The sequence below is a fragment of the Telmatherina bonti genome (genome assembly GCF_933228915.1).
Source record: "Telmatherina bonti genome assembly, chromosome: 10".
Taxonomy (NCBI): domain Eukaryota; kingdom Metazoa; phylum Chordata; class Actinopteri; order Atheriniformes; family Telmatherinidae; genus Telmatherina; species Telmatherina bonti.
In genome coordinates this window covers 3,129,357-3,146,177 of record NC_136628.1, presented here as the reverse complement: position 1 = coordinate 3,146,177, position 16,821 = coordinate 3,129,357, and the positions used below count along the sequence as shown (strand labels likewise).

At 60.0% G+C, this 16,821-nt stretch overlaps 1 protein-coding gene across 1 annotated transcript in view; it reads left to right on the top strand.

Moving 5' to 3' along the window:
• The window catches only part of galnt10 (UDP-N-acetyl-alpha-D-galactosamine:polypeptide N-acetylgalactosaminyltransferase 10 (GalNAc-T10)), a gene marked incomplete at its 3' end in the record, with an annotated part of 160,219 nt that overhangs the window by 132,134 nt on the left and 11,264 nt on the right, over nucleotides 1-16,821 (top strand). Inside the window, exons 9-10 of the mRNA XM_079247100.1 lie at nucleotides 15,909-16,130; nucleotides 16,653-16,769. Coding sequence (XP_079103226.1) covers nucleotides 15,909-16,130; nucleotides 16,653-16,769 — 339 coding nt within the window. The remainder of the gene's footprint in view (nucleotides 1-15,908; nucleotides 16,131-16,652; nucleotides 16,770-16,821) is intronic.

The following is a 16,821-nucleotide window of genomic DNA, read 5'->3' as shown; positions in this document are numbered from 1 at the left end:
CCTCCTACTGCCACCTACCACCTCCTACCACCTCCTACCGCTTCCTGCCACCTCCTGCCACCTCCTACCACCTCCTGCCACCTCCTACCAACTCCTACCCCCTCCTGCCACCTCCTACCAACTCCTACCGCCTCCTGCCACCTCCTACCAACTCCTACCGCCTCCTGCCGCCTCCTACCGCCTCCTGCCACCTCCTACCGCCTCCTGCCACCTCCTACCAACTCCTACCCCCTCCTGCCACCTCCTACCATCTCCTACCCCCTCCTGCCACCTCCTACCAACTCCTACCGCCTCCTGCCGCCTCCTGCCGCCTCCTACCAACTCCTACCCCCTCCTGCCACCTCCTACCAACTCTTACCCCCTCCTGCCACCTCCTACCAACTCCTACCGCCTCCCACCACCTCCTACCAACTCCTACCGCCTCCTGCCACCTCCTACCAACTCCTACCCCCTCCTGCCACCTCCTACCAACTCCTACCGCCTCCTGCCACCTCCTACCAACTCCTGCCGCCTCCTACCAACTCCTACCACCTCCTACCGCTTCCTGCCACCTCCTGCCACCTCCTACCACCTCCTGCCACCTCCTACCAACTCCTACCCCCTCCTGCCACCTCCTACCAACTCCTACCGCCTCCTGCCACCTCCTACCAACTCCTACCGCCTCCTGCCGCCTCCTACCGCCTCCTGCCACCTCCTGCCACCTCCTACCGCCTCCTGCCACCTCCTGCCACCTCCTACCAACTCCTACCCCCTCCTGCCACCTCCTACCATCTCCTACCCCCTCCTGCCACCTCCTACCAACTCCTACCGCCTCCTGCCGCCTCCTACCAACTCCTACCCCCTCCTGCCACCTCCTACCAACTCTTACCCCCTCCTGCCACCTCCTACCAACTCCTACCGCCTCCCACCACCTCCTACCAACTCCTACCGCCTCCTGCCACCTCCTACCAACTCCTACCCCCTCCTGCCACCTCCTACCAACTCCTACCGCCTCCTGCCACCTCCTACCAACTCCTGCCGCCTCCTACCAACTCCTACCCCCTCCTGCCACCTCCTACCAACTCCTACCCCCTCCTGCCACCTCCTACCATCTCCTACCCCCTCCTGCCACCTCCTACCAACTCCTACCGCCTCCTGCCGCCTCCTACCAACTCCTACCCCCTCCTGCCACCTCCTACCAACTCTTACCCCCTCCTGCCACCTCCTACCAACTCCTACCGCCTCCCACCACCTCCTACCAACTCCTACCGCCTCCTGCCACCTCCTACCAACTCCTACCCCCTCCTGCCACCTCCTACCAACTCCTACCGCCTCCTGCCACCTCCTACCAACTCCTGCCGCCTCCTACCAACTCCTACCCCCTCCTGCCACCTCCTACCAACTCCTACCCCCTCCTGCCACCTCCTACCAACCCTACTGCCTCCTGCCACCTCCTACCAACTCCTACCGCCTCCTGCCACCTCCTACCGCCTCCTGCCACCTCCTACCGCCTCCTGCCACCTCCTACCGCTTCCTGCCACCTCCTACCGCTTCCTGCCACCTCCTACCACCTCCTACCGCCTTCTACCACCTCCTGCCACCTCCTACCAACTCCTACCCCCTCCTGCCACCTCCTACCACCTCCTGCCACCTCCTGCAGCCTTCTACCACCTCCTGCCACCTCCTACCACCTTCTACCACCTCCTGCCACCTCCTGCCACCTCCTACCACCTCCTACCACCTTCTACCACCTCCTGCCACCTCCTGCCACCTCCTACCACCTCCTGCCACCTCCTGCCACCTCCTACCACCTCCTGCCACCTCCTACCACCTCCTGCCACCTCCTACCGCCTTCTACCACCTCCTACCACCTCCTACCACCTCCTGCCACCTCCTACCGCCACCTACCACCTCCTACTGCCACCTACCACCTCCTACCACCTCCTACCGCTTCCTGCCACCTCCTGCCACCTCCTACCACCTCCTGCCACCTCCTACCCCCTCCTGCCACCTCCTACCAACTCCTACCGCCTCCTGCCACCTCCTACCGCCTCCTGCCACCTCCTACCGCCTCCTACCGCCTCCTGCCGCCTCCTACCAACTCCTACCAACTCCTACCCCCTCCTGCCACCTCCTACCAACTCTTACCCCCTCCTGCCACCTCCTACCAACTCCTACCGCCTCCCACCACCTCCTACTGCCACCTCCTACCGCTTCCTGCCACCTCCTGCCACCTCCTACCACCTCCTACCAACTCCTACCCCCTCCTGCCACCTCCTACCAACTCCTACCGCCTCCTACCGCCTCCTGCCGTCTCCTGCCGTCTCCTGCCACCTCCTACCACCTTCTGCCACCTCCTGCCACCTCCTACCACCTCCTGCCACCTCCTACCACCTCCTGCCACCTCCTACCACCTCCTGCCACCTCCTACCGCCTTCTACCACCTCCTACCACCTCCTACCACCTTCTACCACCTCCTGCCACCTCCTACCACCTCCTGCCACCTCCTACCACCTCCTGCCACCTCCTGCCACCTCCTACCACCTCCTGCCACCTCCTACCACCTCCTACCACCTCCTACCGCTTCCTGCCACCTCCTGCCACCTCCTACCACCTCCTGCCACCTCCTACCACCTTCTACCGCCTCCCACCAACTCCTACTGCCACTTACCACCTCCTACCACCTCCTGCCGCTTCCTACCACCTCCTGCCACCTCCTGCTGCCTTCTACCACCTCCTGCCACCTCCTACCAACTCCTACCCCCTCCTGCCACCTTCTACCAACCCTACCGCCTCCTGCCACCTCCTACCAACTCCTACCGCCTCCTGCCGCCTCCTACCGCCTCCTGCCACCTCCTACCGCTTCCTGCCACCTCCTGCCACCTCCTACCGCTTCCTGCCACCTCCTACCACCTCCTACCGCCTTCTGCCACCTCCTACCACCTCCTACCGCCTTCTACCACCTCCTGCCACCTCCTACCAACTCCTACCCCCTCCTGCCACCTCCTACCACCTCCTGCCACCTCCTGCCACCTCCTGCCGCCTTCTACCACCTTCTACCACCTCCTGCCACCTCCTGCCACCTCCTGCCTCCTCCTACCGCCTCCTACCACCTCCTGCCACCTCCTACCACCTCCTGCCACCTCCTACCACCTCCTGCCACCTCCTACCGCCTTCTACCACCTCCTACCACCTCCTACCACCTTCTACCACCTCCTGCCACCTCCTGCCACCTCCTGCCACCTCCTACCGCCACCTACCACCTCCTACTGCCACCTACCACCTCCTACCACCTCCTACCGCTTCCTGCCACCTCCTACCACCTCCTGCCACCTCCTACCCCCTCCTGCCACCTCCTACCAACTCCTACCGCCTCCTGCCACCTCCTACCGCCTCCTGCCACCTCCTACCGCCTCCTGCCACCTCCTACCGCCTCCTGCCGCCTCCTACCAACTCCTACCAACTCCTACCCCCTCCTGCCACCTCCTACCAACTCTTACCCCCTCCTGCCACCTCCTACCAACTCCTACCGCCTCCCACCACCTCCTACCACCTCCTACCGCTTCCTGCCACCTCCTGCCACCTCCTACCACCTCCTACCAACTCCTACCCCCTCCTGCCACCTCCTACCAACTCCTACCGCCTCCTACCGCCTCCTGCCGTCTCCTGCCGTCTCCTACCGCCTCCTGCCACCTCCTACCGCCTCCTGCCACCTCCTACCACCTTCTGCCACCTCCTGCCACCTCCTACCACCTCCTGCCACCTCCTACCACCTCCTGCCACCTCCTACCGCCTTCTACCACCTCCTACCACCTTCTACCACCTCCTGCCACCTCCTACCACCTCCTGCCACCTCCTGCCACCTCTTACCACCTCCTGCCACCTCCTGCCACCTCCTACCACCTCCTGCCACCTCCTACCACCTCCTACTGCCACCTACCACCTCCTACCACCTCCTACCGCTTCCTGCCACCTCCTGCCACCTCCTACCACCTCCTGCCACCTCCTACCACCTTCTACCGCCTCCCACCACCTCCTACTGCCACTTACCACCTCCTACCACCTCCTACCGCTTCCTACCACCTCCTGCCACCTCCTGCTGCCTTCTACCACCTCCTGCCACCTCCTACCAACTCCTACCCCCTCCTGCCACCTTCTACCAACCCTACCGCCTCCTGCCACCTCCTACCAACTCCTACCGCCTCCTGCCGCCTCCTACCGCCTCCTGCCACCTCCTACCGCCTCCTGCCACCTCCTACCGCTTCCTGCCACCTCCTGCCACCTCCTACCGCTTCCTGCCACCTCCTACCACCTCCTACCGCCTTCTGCCACCTCCTACCACCTCCTACCGCCTTCTACCACCTCCTGCCACCTCCTACCAACTCCTACCCCCTCCTGCCACCTCCTACCACCTCCTGCCACCTCCTGCCGCCTTCTACCACCTTCTACCACCTCCTGCCACCTCCTGCCTCCTCCTACCGCCTCCTACCACCTCCTACTGCCACCTACCACCTCCTACCACCTCCTACCGCTTCCTGCCACCTCCTGCCACCTCCTACCACCTCCTGCCACCTCCTACCAACTCCTACCCCCTCCTGCCACCTCCTACCAACTCCTACCGCCTCCTACCGCCTCCTACCGCCTCCTGCCGTCTCCTACCGCCTCCTGCCACCTCCTGCCACCTCCTGCCACCTCCTACCGCCACCTACCACCTCCTACTGCCACCTACCACCTCCTACCACCTCCTACCGCTTCCTGCCACCTCCTGCCACCTCCTACCACCTCCTGCCACCTCCTACCCCCTCCTGCCACCTCCTACCAACTCCTACCGCCTCCTGCCACCTCCTACCACCTCCTGCCACCTCCTACCGCCTCCTGCCGCCTCCTACCAACTCCTACCCCCTCCTGCCACCTCCTACCAACTCTTACCCCCTCCTGCCACCTCCTACCAACTCCTACCGCCTCCCACCACCTCCTACCACCTCCTACCGCTTCCTGCCACCTCCTACCACCTCCTACCAACTCCTACCCCCTCCTGCCACCTCCTACCAACTCCTACCGCCTCCTACCGCCTCCTGCCGTCTCCTGCCGTCTCCTACCGCCTCCTGCCACCTCCTACCGCCTCCTGCCACCTCCTACCACCTTCTGCCACCTCCTGCCACCTCCTACCACCTCCTGCCACCTCCTACCACCTCCTGCCACCTCCTACCACCTCCTACCACCTTCTACCACCACCTGCCACCTCCTACCACCTCCTGCCACCTCCTGCCACCTCCTACCACCTCCTGCCACCTCCTGCCACCTCCTACCACCTCCTGCCACCTCCTACCACCTCCTACTGCCACCTACCACCTCCTACCGCTTCCTGCCACCTCCTGCCACCTCCTACCACCTCCTGCCACCTCCTACCACCTTCTACCGCCTCCCACCACCTCCTACTGCCACTTACCACCTCCTACCACCTCCTACCGCTTCCTACCACCTCCTGCCACCTCCTGCTGCCTTCTACCACCTCCTGCCACCTCCTACCAACTCCTACCCCCTCCTGCCACCTTCTACCAACCCTACCGCCTCCTGCCACCTCCTACCAACTCCTACCGCCTCCTGCCGCCTCCTACCGCCTCCTGCCACCTCCTACCGCCTCCTGCCACCTCCTACCGCTTCCTGCCACCTCCTGCCACCTCCTACCGCTTCCTGCCACCTCCTACCGCCTTCTGCCACCTCCTACCACCTCCTACCGCCTTCTACCACCTCCTGCCACCTCCTACCAACTCCTACCCCCTCCTGCCACCTCCTACCACCTCCTGCCACCTCCTGCCACCTCCTGCCGCCTTCTACCACCTTCTACCACCTCCTGCCACCTCCTGCCACCTCCTGCCTCCTCCTACCGCCTCCTACCACCTCCTACTGCCACCTACCACCTCCTACCACCTCCTACCGCTTCCTGCCACCTCCTGCCACCTCCTACCACCTCCTGCCACCTCCTACCAACTCCTACCCCCTCCTGCCACCTCCTACCAACTCCTACCGCCTCCTACCGCCTCCTGCCGTCTCCTACCGCCTCCTGCCACCTCCTACCGCCTCCTGCCACCTCCTACCGCCTCCTGCCGCCTCCTACCAACTCCTACCAACTCCTACCCCCTCCTGCCACCTCCTACCAACTCTTACCCCCTCCCGCCACCTCCTACCAACTCCTACCGCCTCCCACCACCTCCTACCACCTCCTACCGCTTCCTGCCACCTCCTGCCACCTCCTACCACCTCCTACCAACTCCTACCCCCTCCTGCCACCTCCTACCACCTCCTGCCACCTCCTACCACCTCCTGCCACCTCCTACCAACTCCTGCCACCTCCTACCGCCTTCTACCACCTCCTGCCACCTCCTACCACCTCCTGCCACCTCCTACCACCTCCTACTGCCACCTACCACCTCCTACCACCTCCTACCGCTTCCTACCACCTCCTGCCACCTCCTACCACCTCCTGCCACCTCCTACCACCTTCTACCGCCTCCCACCACCTCCTACTGCCACTTACCACCTCCTACCACCTCCTACCGCTTCCTACCACCTCCTGCCACCTCCTGCTGCCTTCTACCACCTCCTGCCACCTCCTACCACCTCCTGCCACCTCCTGCCACCTCCTACCGCCTTCTACCACCTCCTGCCACCTCCTACCACCTTCTACCACCTCCTGCCACCTCCTACCACCTCCTGCCACCTCCTGCCACCTCCTACCACCTCCTGCCACCTCCTACCACCTCCTGCCACCTCCTACCACCTCCTGCCACCTCCTACCGCCTTCTACCACCTCCTACCACCTCCTACCACCTTCTACCACCTCCTGCCACCTCCTACCACCTCCTGCCACCTCCTACCGCCTCCTACCACCTCCCGCCGCCTCCTACCACCTTCTACCGCCTCCCACCACCTCCTACTGCCACCTACCACCTCCTACCACCTCCTACCGCTTCCTGCCACCTCCTGCCACCTCCTACCACCTCCTGCCACCTCCTACCAACTCCTACCCCCTCCTGCCACCTCCTACCAACTCCTACCCCCTCCTGCCACCTCCTACCAACTCCTACCGCCTCCTGCCACCTCCTACCAACTCCTACCGCCTCCTGCCACCTCCTACCAACTCCTACCGCCTCCTGCCACCTCCTGCCACCTCCTACCGCCTCCTGCCACCTCCTGCCACCTCCTACCAACTCCTACCCCCTCCTGCCACCTCCTACCATCTCCTACCCCCTCCTGCCACCTCCTACCAACTCCTACCACCTCCTACCAACTCCTACCCCCTCCTGCCACCTCCTACCACCTCCTACCAACTCCTACCGCCTCCTGCCACCTCCTACCAACTCCTACCCCCTCCTGCCACCTCCTACCAACTCCTACCGCCTCCTGCCACCTCCTACCAACTCCTGCCGCCTCCTACCAACTCCTACCCCCTCCTGCCACCTCCTACCAACTCCTACCCCCTCCTGCCACCTCCTACCAACCCTACCGTCTCCTGCCACCTCCTACCAACTCCTACCGCCTCCTGCCGCCTCCTACCGCCTCCTGCCACCTCCTACCGCCTCCTGCCACCTCCTGCCACCTATTACCGCTTCCTGCCACCTCCTGCCACCTCCTACCGCTTCCTGCCACCTCCTACCACCTCCTACCGCCTTCTACCACCTCCTGCCACCTCCTACCACCTTCTACCACCTCCTGCCACCTCCTACCACCTCCTGCCACCTCCTGCCACCTCCTACCACCTCCTGCCACCTCCTACCACCTCCTGCCACCTCCTACCACCTCCTGCCACCTCCTACCGCCTTCTACCACCTCCTACCACCTCCTACCACCTTCTACCACCTCCTGCCACCTCCTACCACCTCCTGCCACCTCCTACCGCCTCCTACCACCTCCCGCCGCCTCCTACCACCTTCTACCGCCTCCCACCACCTCCTACTGCCACCTACCACCTCCTACCACCTCCTACCGCTTCCTGCCACCTCCTGCCACCTCCTACCACCTCCTGCCACCTCCTACCAACTCCTACCCCCTCCTGCCACCTCCTACCAACTCCTACCCCCTCCTGCCACCTCCTACCAACTCCTACCGCCTCCTGCCACCTCCTACCAACTCCTACCGCCTCCTGCCACCTCCTACCAACTCCTACCGCCTCCTGCCACCTCCTGCCACCTCCTACCGCCTCCTGCCACCTCCTGCCACCTCCTACCAACTCCTACCCCCTCCTGCCACCTCCTACCATCTCCTACCCCCTCCTGCCACCTCCTACCAACTCCTACCACCTCCTACCAACTCCTACCCCCTCCTGCCACCTCCTACCACCTCCTACCAACTCCTACCGCCTCCTGCCACCTCCTACCAACTCCTACCCCCTCCTGCCACCTCCTACCAACTCCTACCGCCTCCTGCCACCTCCTACCAACTCCTGCCGCCTCCTACCAACTCCTACCCCCTCCTGCCACCTCCTACCAACTCCTACCCCCTCCTGCCACCTCCTACCAACCCTACCGTCTCCTGCCACCTCCTACCAACTCCTACCGCCTCCTGCCGCCTCCTACCGCCTCCTGCCACCTCCTACCGCCTCCTGCCACCTCCTGCCACCTATTACCGCTTCCTGCCACCTCCTGCCACCTCCTACCGCTTCCTGCCACCTCCTACCACCTCCTACCGCCTTCTACCACCTCCTGCCACCTCCTACCTACTCCTACCCCCTCCTGCCACCTCCTACCACCTCCTGCCGCCTTCTACCACCTCCTGCCACCTCCTACCACCTTCTACCACCTCCCGCCGCCTCCTACCACCTTCTACCGCCTCCCACCACCTCCTACTGCCACCTACCACCTCCTACCACCTCCTACCGCTTCCTGCCACCTCCTGCCACCTCCTACCACCTCCTGCCACCTCCTACCAACTCCTACCACCTCCTGCCACCTCCTACCAACTCCTACCCCCTCCTGCCACCTCCTACCGCCTCCTGCCACCTCCTACCAACTCCTACCGCCTCCTGCCGCCTCCTACCGCCTCCTGCCACCTCCTGCCGCCTTCTACCACCTCCTACCGCCTTCTACCACCTCCTGCCACCTCCTACCACCTCCTGCCACCTCCTACCGCCTCCTACCACCTCCCGCCGCCTCCTACCACCTTCTACCGCCTCCCACCACCTCCTACTGCCACCTACCACCTCCTACCACCTCCTACCGCTTCCTGCCACCTCCTGCCACCTCCTACCACCTCCTGCCACCTCCTACCAACTCCTACCCCCTCCTGCCACCTCCTACCAACTCCTACCGCCTCCTGCCACCTCCTACCAACTCCTACCGCCTCCTGCCGCCTCCTACCGCCTCCTGCCACCTCCTGCCACCTCCTACCACCTTCTACCGCCTCCCACCACCTCCTACTGCCCCCTACCACCTCCTACCGCTTCCTGCCACCTCCTGCCACCTCCTACCACCTCCTGCCACCTCCTACCACCTCCTACCGCCTTCTACCACCTCCTGCCACCTCCTACCAACTCCTACCCCCTCCTGCCACCTCCTACCACCTCCTACCACCTCCTGCCACCTCCTACCACCTCCTGCCACCTCCTACCACCTTCTACCGCCTCCCACCACCTCCTACTGCCACCTACCACCTCCTACCACCTCCTACCGCCTCCTACCACCTTCTACCACCTCCTGCCACCTCCTACCACCTCCTGCCACCTCCTACCGCCTCCTACCACCTCCTGCCACCTCCTACCACCTTCTACCGCCTCCCACCACCTCCTACTGCCACCTACCACCTCCTACCACCTCCTACCGCTTCCTGCCACCTCCTACCAACTCCTACCCCCTCCTGCCACCTCCTACCAACTCCTACCGCCTCCTGCCACCTCCTACCAACTCCTACCGCCTCCTTCCGCCTCCTACCGCCTCCTGCCACCTCCTACCGCCTCCTGCCACCTCCTGCCACCTCCTACCACCATCTACCGCCTCCCACCACCTCCTACTGCCACCTACCACCTCCTACCGCTTCCTGCCACCTCCTGCCACCTCCTACCACCTCCTGCCACCTCCTACCACCTCCTACCGCCTTCTACCACCTCCTGCCACCTCCTACCAACTCCTACCCCCTCCTGCCACCTCCTACCACCTCCTACCACCTCCTGCCACCTCCTGCCGCCTTCTACCACCTCCTGCCACCTCCTACCACCTTCTGCCACCTCCTGCCACCTCCTACCGCCTTCTACCACCTCCTGTCACCTCCTATCACCTTCTACCACCTCCTGCCACCTCCTACCACCTCCTGCCACCTCCTGCCACCTCCTACCACCTCCTGCCACCTCCTACCGCCTTCTACCACCTCCTACCACCTTCTACCACCTCCTACCACCTCCTGCCACCTCCTGCCACCTCCTACCACCTCCTGCCACCTCCTGCCACCTCCTACCACCTCCTGCCACCTCCTACCACCTCCTACCACCTCCTACCACCTCCTGCCACCTCCTGCCACCTCCTACCACCTCCTGCCACCTCCTACCACCTCCTACCACCTCCTACCGCCTTCTACCACCTCCTACCACCTCCTACCACCTTCTACTACCTCCTTCCACCTCCTACCACCTCCTGCCACCTCCTACCGCCTCCTACCACCTCCCGCCGCCTCCTACCACCTTCTACCGCCTCCCACCACCTCTTACTGCCACCTACCACCTCCTACCACCTCCTACCGCTTCCTGCCACCTCCTGCCACCTCCTACCAACTCCTACCCCCTCCTGCCACCTCCTACCAACTCCTACCGCCTCCTGCCACCTCCTACCAACTCCTACCGCCTCCTGCCGCCTCCTACCGCCTCCTGCCACCTCCTGCCACCTCCTACCGCCTCCTGCCACCTCCTGCCACCTCCTACCACCTTCTACCGCCTCCCACCACCTCCTACTGCCACCTACCACCTCCTACCGCTTCCTGCCACCTCCTGCCACCTCCTACCACCTCCTGCCACCTCCTACCACCTCCTACCGCCTTCTACCACCTCCTGCCACCTCCTACCAACTCCTACCCCCTCCTGCCACCTCCTACCACCTCCTGCCACCTCCTACCACCTCCTGCCACCTCCTACCACCTTCTACCGCCTCCCACCACCTCCTACTGCCACCTACCACCTCCTACCACCTCCTACCGCTTCCTGCCACCTCCTGCCACCTCCTACCAGCTCCTGCCACCTCCTACCACCTTCTACCGCCTCCCACCACCTCCTACTGCCACCTACCACCTCCTACCGCTTCCTACCACCTCCTGCCACCTCCTGCCGCCTTCTACCACCTCCTGCCACCTCCTACCACCTTCTACCACCTCCTGCCACCTCCTGCCACCTCCTACCACCTCCTACCACCTTCTACCACCTCCTGCCACCTCCTACCACCTCCTGCCACCTCCTACCACCTCCTGCCACCTCCTGCCACCTCCTACCACCTCCTGCCACCTCCTACCACCTCCTGCCACCTCCTACCGCCTTCTACCACCTCCTACCACCTCCTACCACCTTCTACCACCTCCTGCCACCTCCTACCACCTCCTGCCACCTCCTACCGCCTCCTACCACCTCCTGCCACCTCCTACCACCTTCTACCGCCTCCCACCACCTCCTACTGCCACCTACCACCTCCTACCGCTTCCTGCCACCTCCTGCCACCTCCTCCCAACTCCTACCCCCTCCTGCCACCTCCTACCAACTCCTACCGCCTCCTGCCACCTCCTACCAACTCCTACCGCCTCCTACCGCCTCCTGCCACCTCCTACCGCCTCCCTCCACCTCCTGCCACCTCCTACCACCATCTACCGCCTCCCACCACCTCCTACTGCCACCTACCACCTCCTACCGCTTCCTGCCACCTCCTGCCACCTCCTACCACCTCCTGCCACCTCCTACCACCTCCTACCGCCTTCTACCACCTCCTGCCACCTCCTACCAACTCCTACCCCCTCCTGCCACCTCCTACCACCTCCTACCACCTCCTGCCACCTCCTGCCGCCTTCTACCACCTCCTGCCACCTCCTACCACCTTCTGCCACCTCCTGCCACCTCCTGCCACCTCCTACCGCCTTCTACCACCTCCTGTCACCTCCTATCACCTTCTACCACCTCCTGCCACCTCCTACCACCTCCTGCCACCTCCTGCCACCTCCTACCACCTCCTGCCACCTCCTACCGCCTTCTACCACCTCCTACCACCTTCTACCACCTCCTACCACCTCCTGCCACCTCCTGCCACCTCCTACCACCTCCTGCCACCTCCTGCCACCTCCTACCACCTCCTGCCACCTCCTACCACCTTCTACCGCCTCCTGCCACCACCTCCTACCACCTCCTACCGCTTCCTGCCACCTCCTGCCACCTCCTACCACCTCCTACCACCTCCTGCCACCTCCTACCACCTCCTGCCACCAGTAATGGACACATTTATTCAGAAACAAACAAAATACCACAGAAAAATAAAATAGAATAGAATAGAAAAAATATTTATTTTTAATGAATAAAAAAGTAAAGTCAGCTGATCTATCCTTCAGTCATTCAGCGACCAGATCTGAGAGCTCCAGCAGGACGGGACGTTAATCATGTAGTGGTTATCCCGGTGGTCTCACAGCAAGAAGGTCGCTGGTTCGATCCTCGGCCGGGGGGTTGAACGGTGTTGTGCATGTTCTCCCCGTGTATATGTGGGTTCTTTCCAGGTTCTCCGCTCCCTCCCACCGGGTTACTGTGAATCCTCCTGAGGAGTGTGTGTGGCCGGAAGTCCCCACACATAAACTGAATGTTTTATCTATGAAGCATTATCAGGCTTTTTTGTAAATGAATAACTTGATTAATTTGATTGTAAATTTCCTCCCTAAAACCAGGATTGTTGCTTTTGTTTCTTTGTTTCTTTATTTGTTTGTTTGTTTGTTTGTTGGATACGGCCCAAAAAGAAGCAAGAAAAAAAGCAAAGTGCTCCGAGTGTGACGAGGACGGTTCCGTGCAGAGACGGAACCGTCGCCGGCATTAATGGAAAAAATGTACCAATCCGAACATCTCAGGAAAGATTCTATTCACAAATTCAATCATAGTATTTTATCATTTATATTTTTACCATAACTAAAGTATTTTTCATTGACTTCTTCTGATTTATTAAACATGTGAGTTTCCATGTGAACGGCAAAGCGAGATGAATCTAGCTGCCAGTCTGACACGTTTCTGGATCGGTTCCGACGGGACTCTGCTCCTCAGAGCCGGAGGCTGGCTTCAGGCGATGAGCTCTCCTTCCTGCTACATGTCTGCCCTCAAGGCTGGAGGAGATGTTTTTATTCTGAACCTGGATTCTCCCTCATTTCATCCTGCAAACCCCCCAGGCTTCTCCCGACACGCCACCACATCTCAGAGAAACACACCGCCTGGTGTAGACGTATCAGGAGACGGGTGTCAGCCGCAAAACCAGCTGGAACTGTGGATCTACGGCGGCTGTCACCACTACTTACTTGTTTTGAGAATTCTTGACAATCTAAATGTTCTTGTTCTGTTGGCAGATAATTGATCTGATTTCAAGCAACATTTACCTCGTTTTTCTATATTTCTTTCTTGTTTTTTAAGGCTGAGTTTTTGCAAAGCCAGTAATCCAGTCAAAACTTCACACACACACACACACACAGACACACACACACACACACACACACACACACAGACACACACACACACACACAGACACACACACACACACAGACACACACACACACAGACACACACACACACACACACAGACACACACACAGACACACACACACAGACACACACACACACACAGACACACACACACACAGACACACACAGACACACACACACACAGACACACACACAGACACACACACACAGACACACACACAGACACACACACACACAGACACACACACACACACACACAGACACACACACAGACACACACACACAGACACACACACAGACACACACACACAGACACACACACAGACACACACACACACACAGACACACACACACACACACACACAGACACACACACACACACACAGACACACACACAGACACACACACACAGACACACACACACACAGACACACACACACAGACACACACACACACAGACACACACACACAGACACACACACACACACAGACACACACACACACACTGGGAAGCTTCCCATAACTCATCCCAGTCTGTGTGTTCTCCTGGCTGGCTTGGCTCCGGGCCCCCAGTGGCGGCTCCTGGAGGAGTCAGTCCGAACATGGAGGATGGAAGGATGTTTTACAGCCTGTAGACTCACAGTAAACTTCTACGTGTTTGGGTGCCATGAAGACACCCCCACCGCCTCCCCGCCGCCGTGCACAGCGCCGTGCACAGCGCCGTGCACAGCGCCCCGGGCTCCAGGCAGATGTTTAACCTCTGCAGAGCTGAGATGTGACGTCCGGTGGGACATTCCCCAAAATGTCCACCTGTTACAACCACGCAGAGAGTGGGACTTTCTTCGTGTGCTCGGGGCCACGAGGACGCCACGAGGACGCGATGTTGCTGCTCTGCGATGAGAATCCTGCCATGACCTGAAACCAGAGAAGCATTTTGAAACACTGAACGGAAATGAAAAACCTGAAACCATGTTTTAAATGAGGAAAAGTTTTTCTAATGTCTGGGAAAAAGTTTGAACGTCTGCAAACATAAATTTGTTCTTGAATTTGTTGGTTTTCCTCAGAGCCTCGCGGTTTGCTAGTCAACGAGTTTCAGACGCTGTCAGTTGCTTCATTCAGTTATTTAAAGAGCAGCAGAAAGAAAAAAGCAGATATTAAATGTGATTAATATTATTAATATTATTAAAGAGCAGTTATTTAATATGAGCTGCAGCAGAAGAGTCCTTCCGTCTCTTTCCAGAGTCACATCTGCATCTCGAGACTGTGACACCAAACAGGAGCCGGTTTAAAAGTGCACGGCCAACTGGTACCAGTAGCAACACACTGGTGTAGCTTTTATGTCCAAACTGCTGGAATATGCCCTACATGGGCCCCAAATGGATGTGGCCCCTGGGCCTGTGCCCATAATGCCCATTGGATAATCCGGCTTTGGCGCCCTGTCTTGTCTCCTCCCCCCGTCTTGGCTCCTCCCCCGCCTTGGCTCCTCCCCCCGTCGTGGCTCCTCCCCCCGGTTTGGCACCTCCCACTGTCTTGGCTCCTCGCCCTACATTGGCCCCTCCACTGTCTTGACCCCTCCCCCTACATTGGCCCCTCCCCTATCCTGGCTCCTCCCCCTCTGGTTCTGCTCCTTGCGTGATCCGAGGTTTTTTATTCGCAGCTTTTTCCACCAACGATTTTCTCTTTCTCGGCTGTTTAGCAGGAGGAGGCAAATCCTTCCTGCATTTTCTCAGCCATGTTTGCCTTCCGAGTTTCTTCTTCACTACTTTGTATTTTCATCCTAACACGCTGTTTATATGCAGGGTGTGGCTATCAGGTATGAGCTGCTGGAGGGGGAGGAGGGGAGCCGGGAGAAGAAGCTTAGGAAATATAAGAAATGAACAACTCCATTTGGGTCGGAACGTTTGGATTGGTCAGAGTTTTTACAGATTTACAGTAAACTGAGGGGTCTAACTATATTTCTTATTGTTCATGATTACAGAATGTATAGACTACTATCAGGATGAGGAGCAACTTCACCCAGAGGAACATGTCTCTCAGCAGGAGGACCTGCTGGAGATTTAGATGGATGCTAATGGAAAAGTTCAGACTTTTAGTGGCTTTATCGGTGCTGGGAAGCAGTGAAGCTGGTTGTGTGGTTAGAATGCAGGAAGTGACATCATTACTCTGGTTGCCGTTATGGAAACATGCTCTCCTCTGAACGCAGGTGGTGTAGAAGTAAAATATGAACGTGTTGTCATTTCAGAACCTGAAGCGTGTTGCGGAGGTTTGGATGGACGAGTACGCTGAGTACATCTACCAGCGGCGGCCGGAGTACCGCCACCTGTCAGCGGGAGACATGGCGCTGCAGAAGGAGCTGAGGAACCGACTCAACTGCAAGAGCTTCAAGTGGTTCATGAGCGAGGTGGCGTGGGATCTGCCCAAACACTACCCGCCAGTGGAGCCCCCTGCTGCTGCGTGGGGAGAGGTGCAGCCCACTTTTTCATCACTAGAAGTTCAGCTGGTCGGAGGTTTTCCAGGTTTTCAGATCCAATCAGGAGGGTTAGAATCCAGTTTATTCAGACATGATGACACCATTATTCATCACATCTTCATCACCATCACCACCATGTTGCTAAGAGACCTCTATTTTCACCTGGACATGATGATGAAGACACTTCCTGTCAGACTTTCCACCAATCAGAGAGCTTAAACTGACGGTAACGTCCAATCAGGAGCAGCCAAAGATCAACAGGTGATGAGAAAAGCAGGAAAATAATGATCCTCTATGGCTGGAATAAAGCCAAGAAGACGTTTGGGATGCAGCTGAGGTGGAGGTGCTGCAGTGAGGACAGCAGGTAGATAGTAGCAGGAAGACGTGTGGGTGTAGACATCTGGGGGTCAGGCGGCGTGTTTCCCACCAGCAGCGAGGCTGAAAGCAGAAGTCGTAGCAACTCGGTGAGTCTTCCGGGTGATTGTGACGTTCCCGTTCTCCGTGTTTGTCTCGCAGATCCGGAACGTTGGCAGCAGCTTGTGCCTGGAGAGCAAACACTTTGTGTCCGGGAGTCCCATCCGTCTGGAGAGCTGCATAAAGGGGCGCGGCGACGTGAGCTGGAGCCACGGACAGGTGTGTGTGTGTGTGTGTGTGTGTGTGTGTTGCTCTTCATCGGATCTGGACG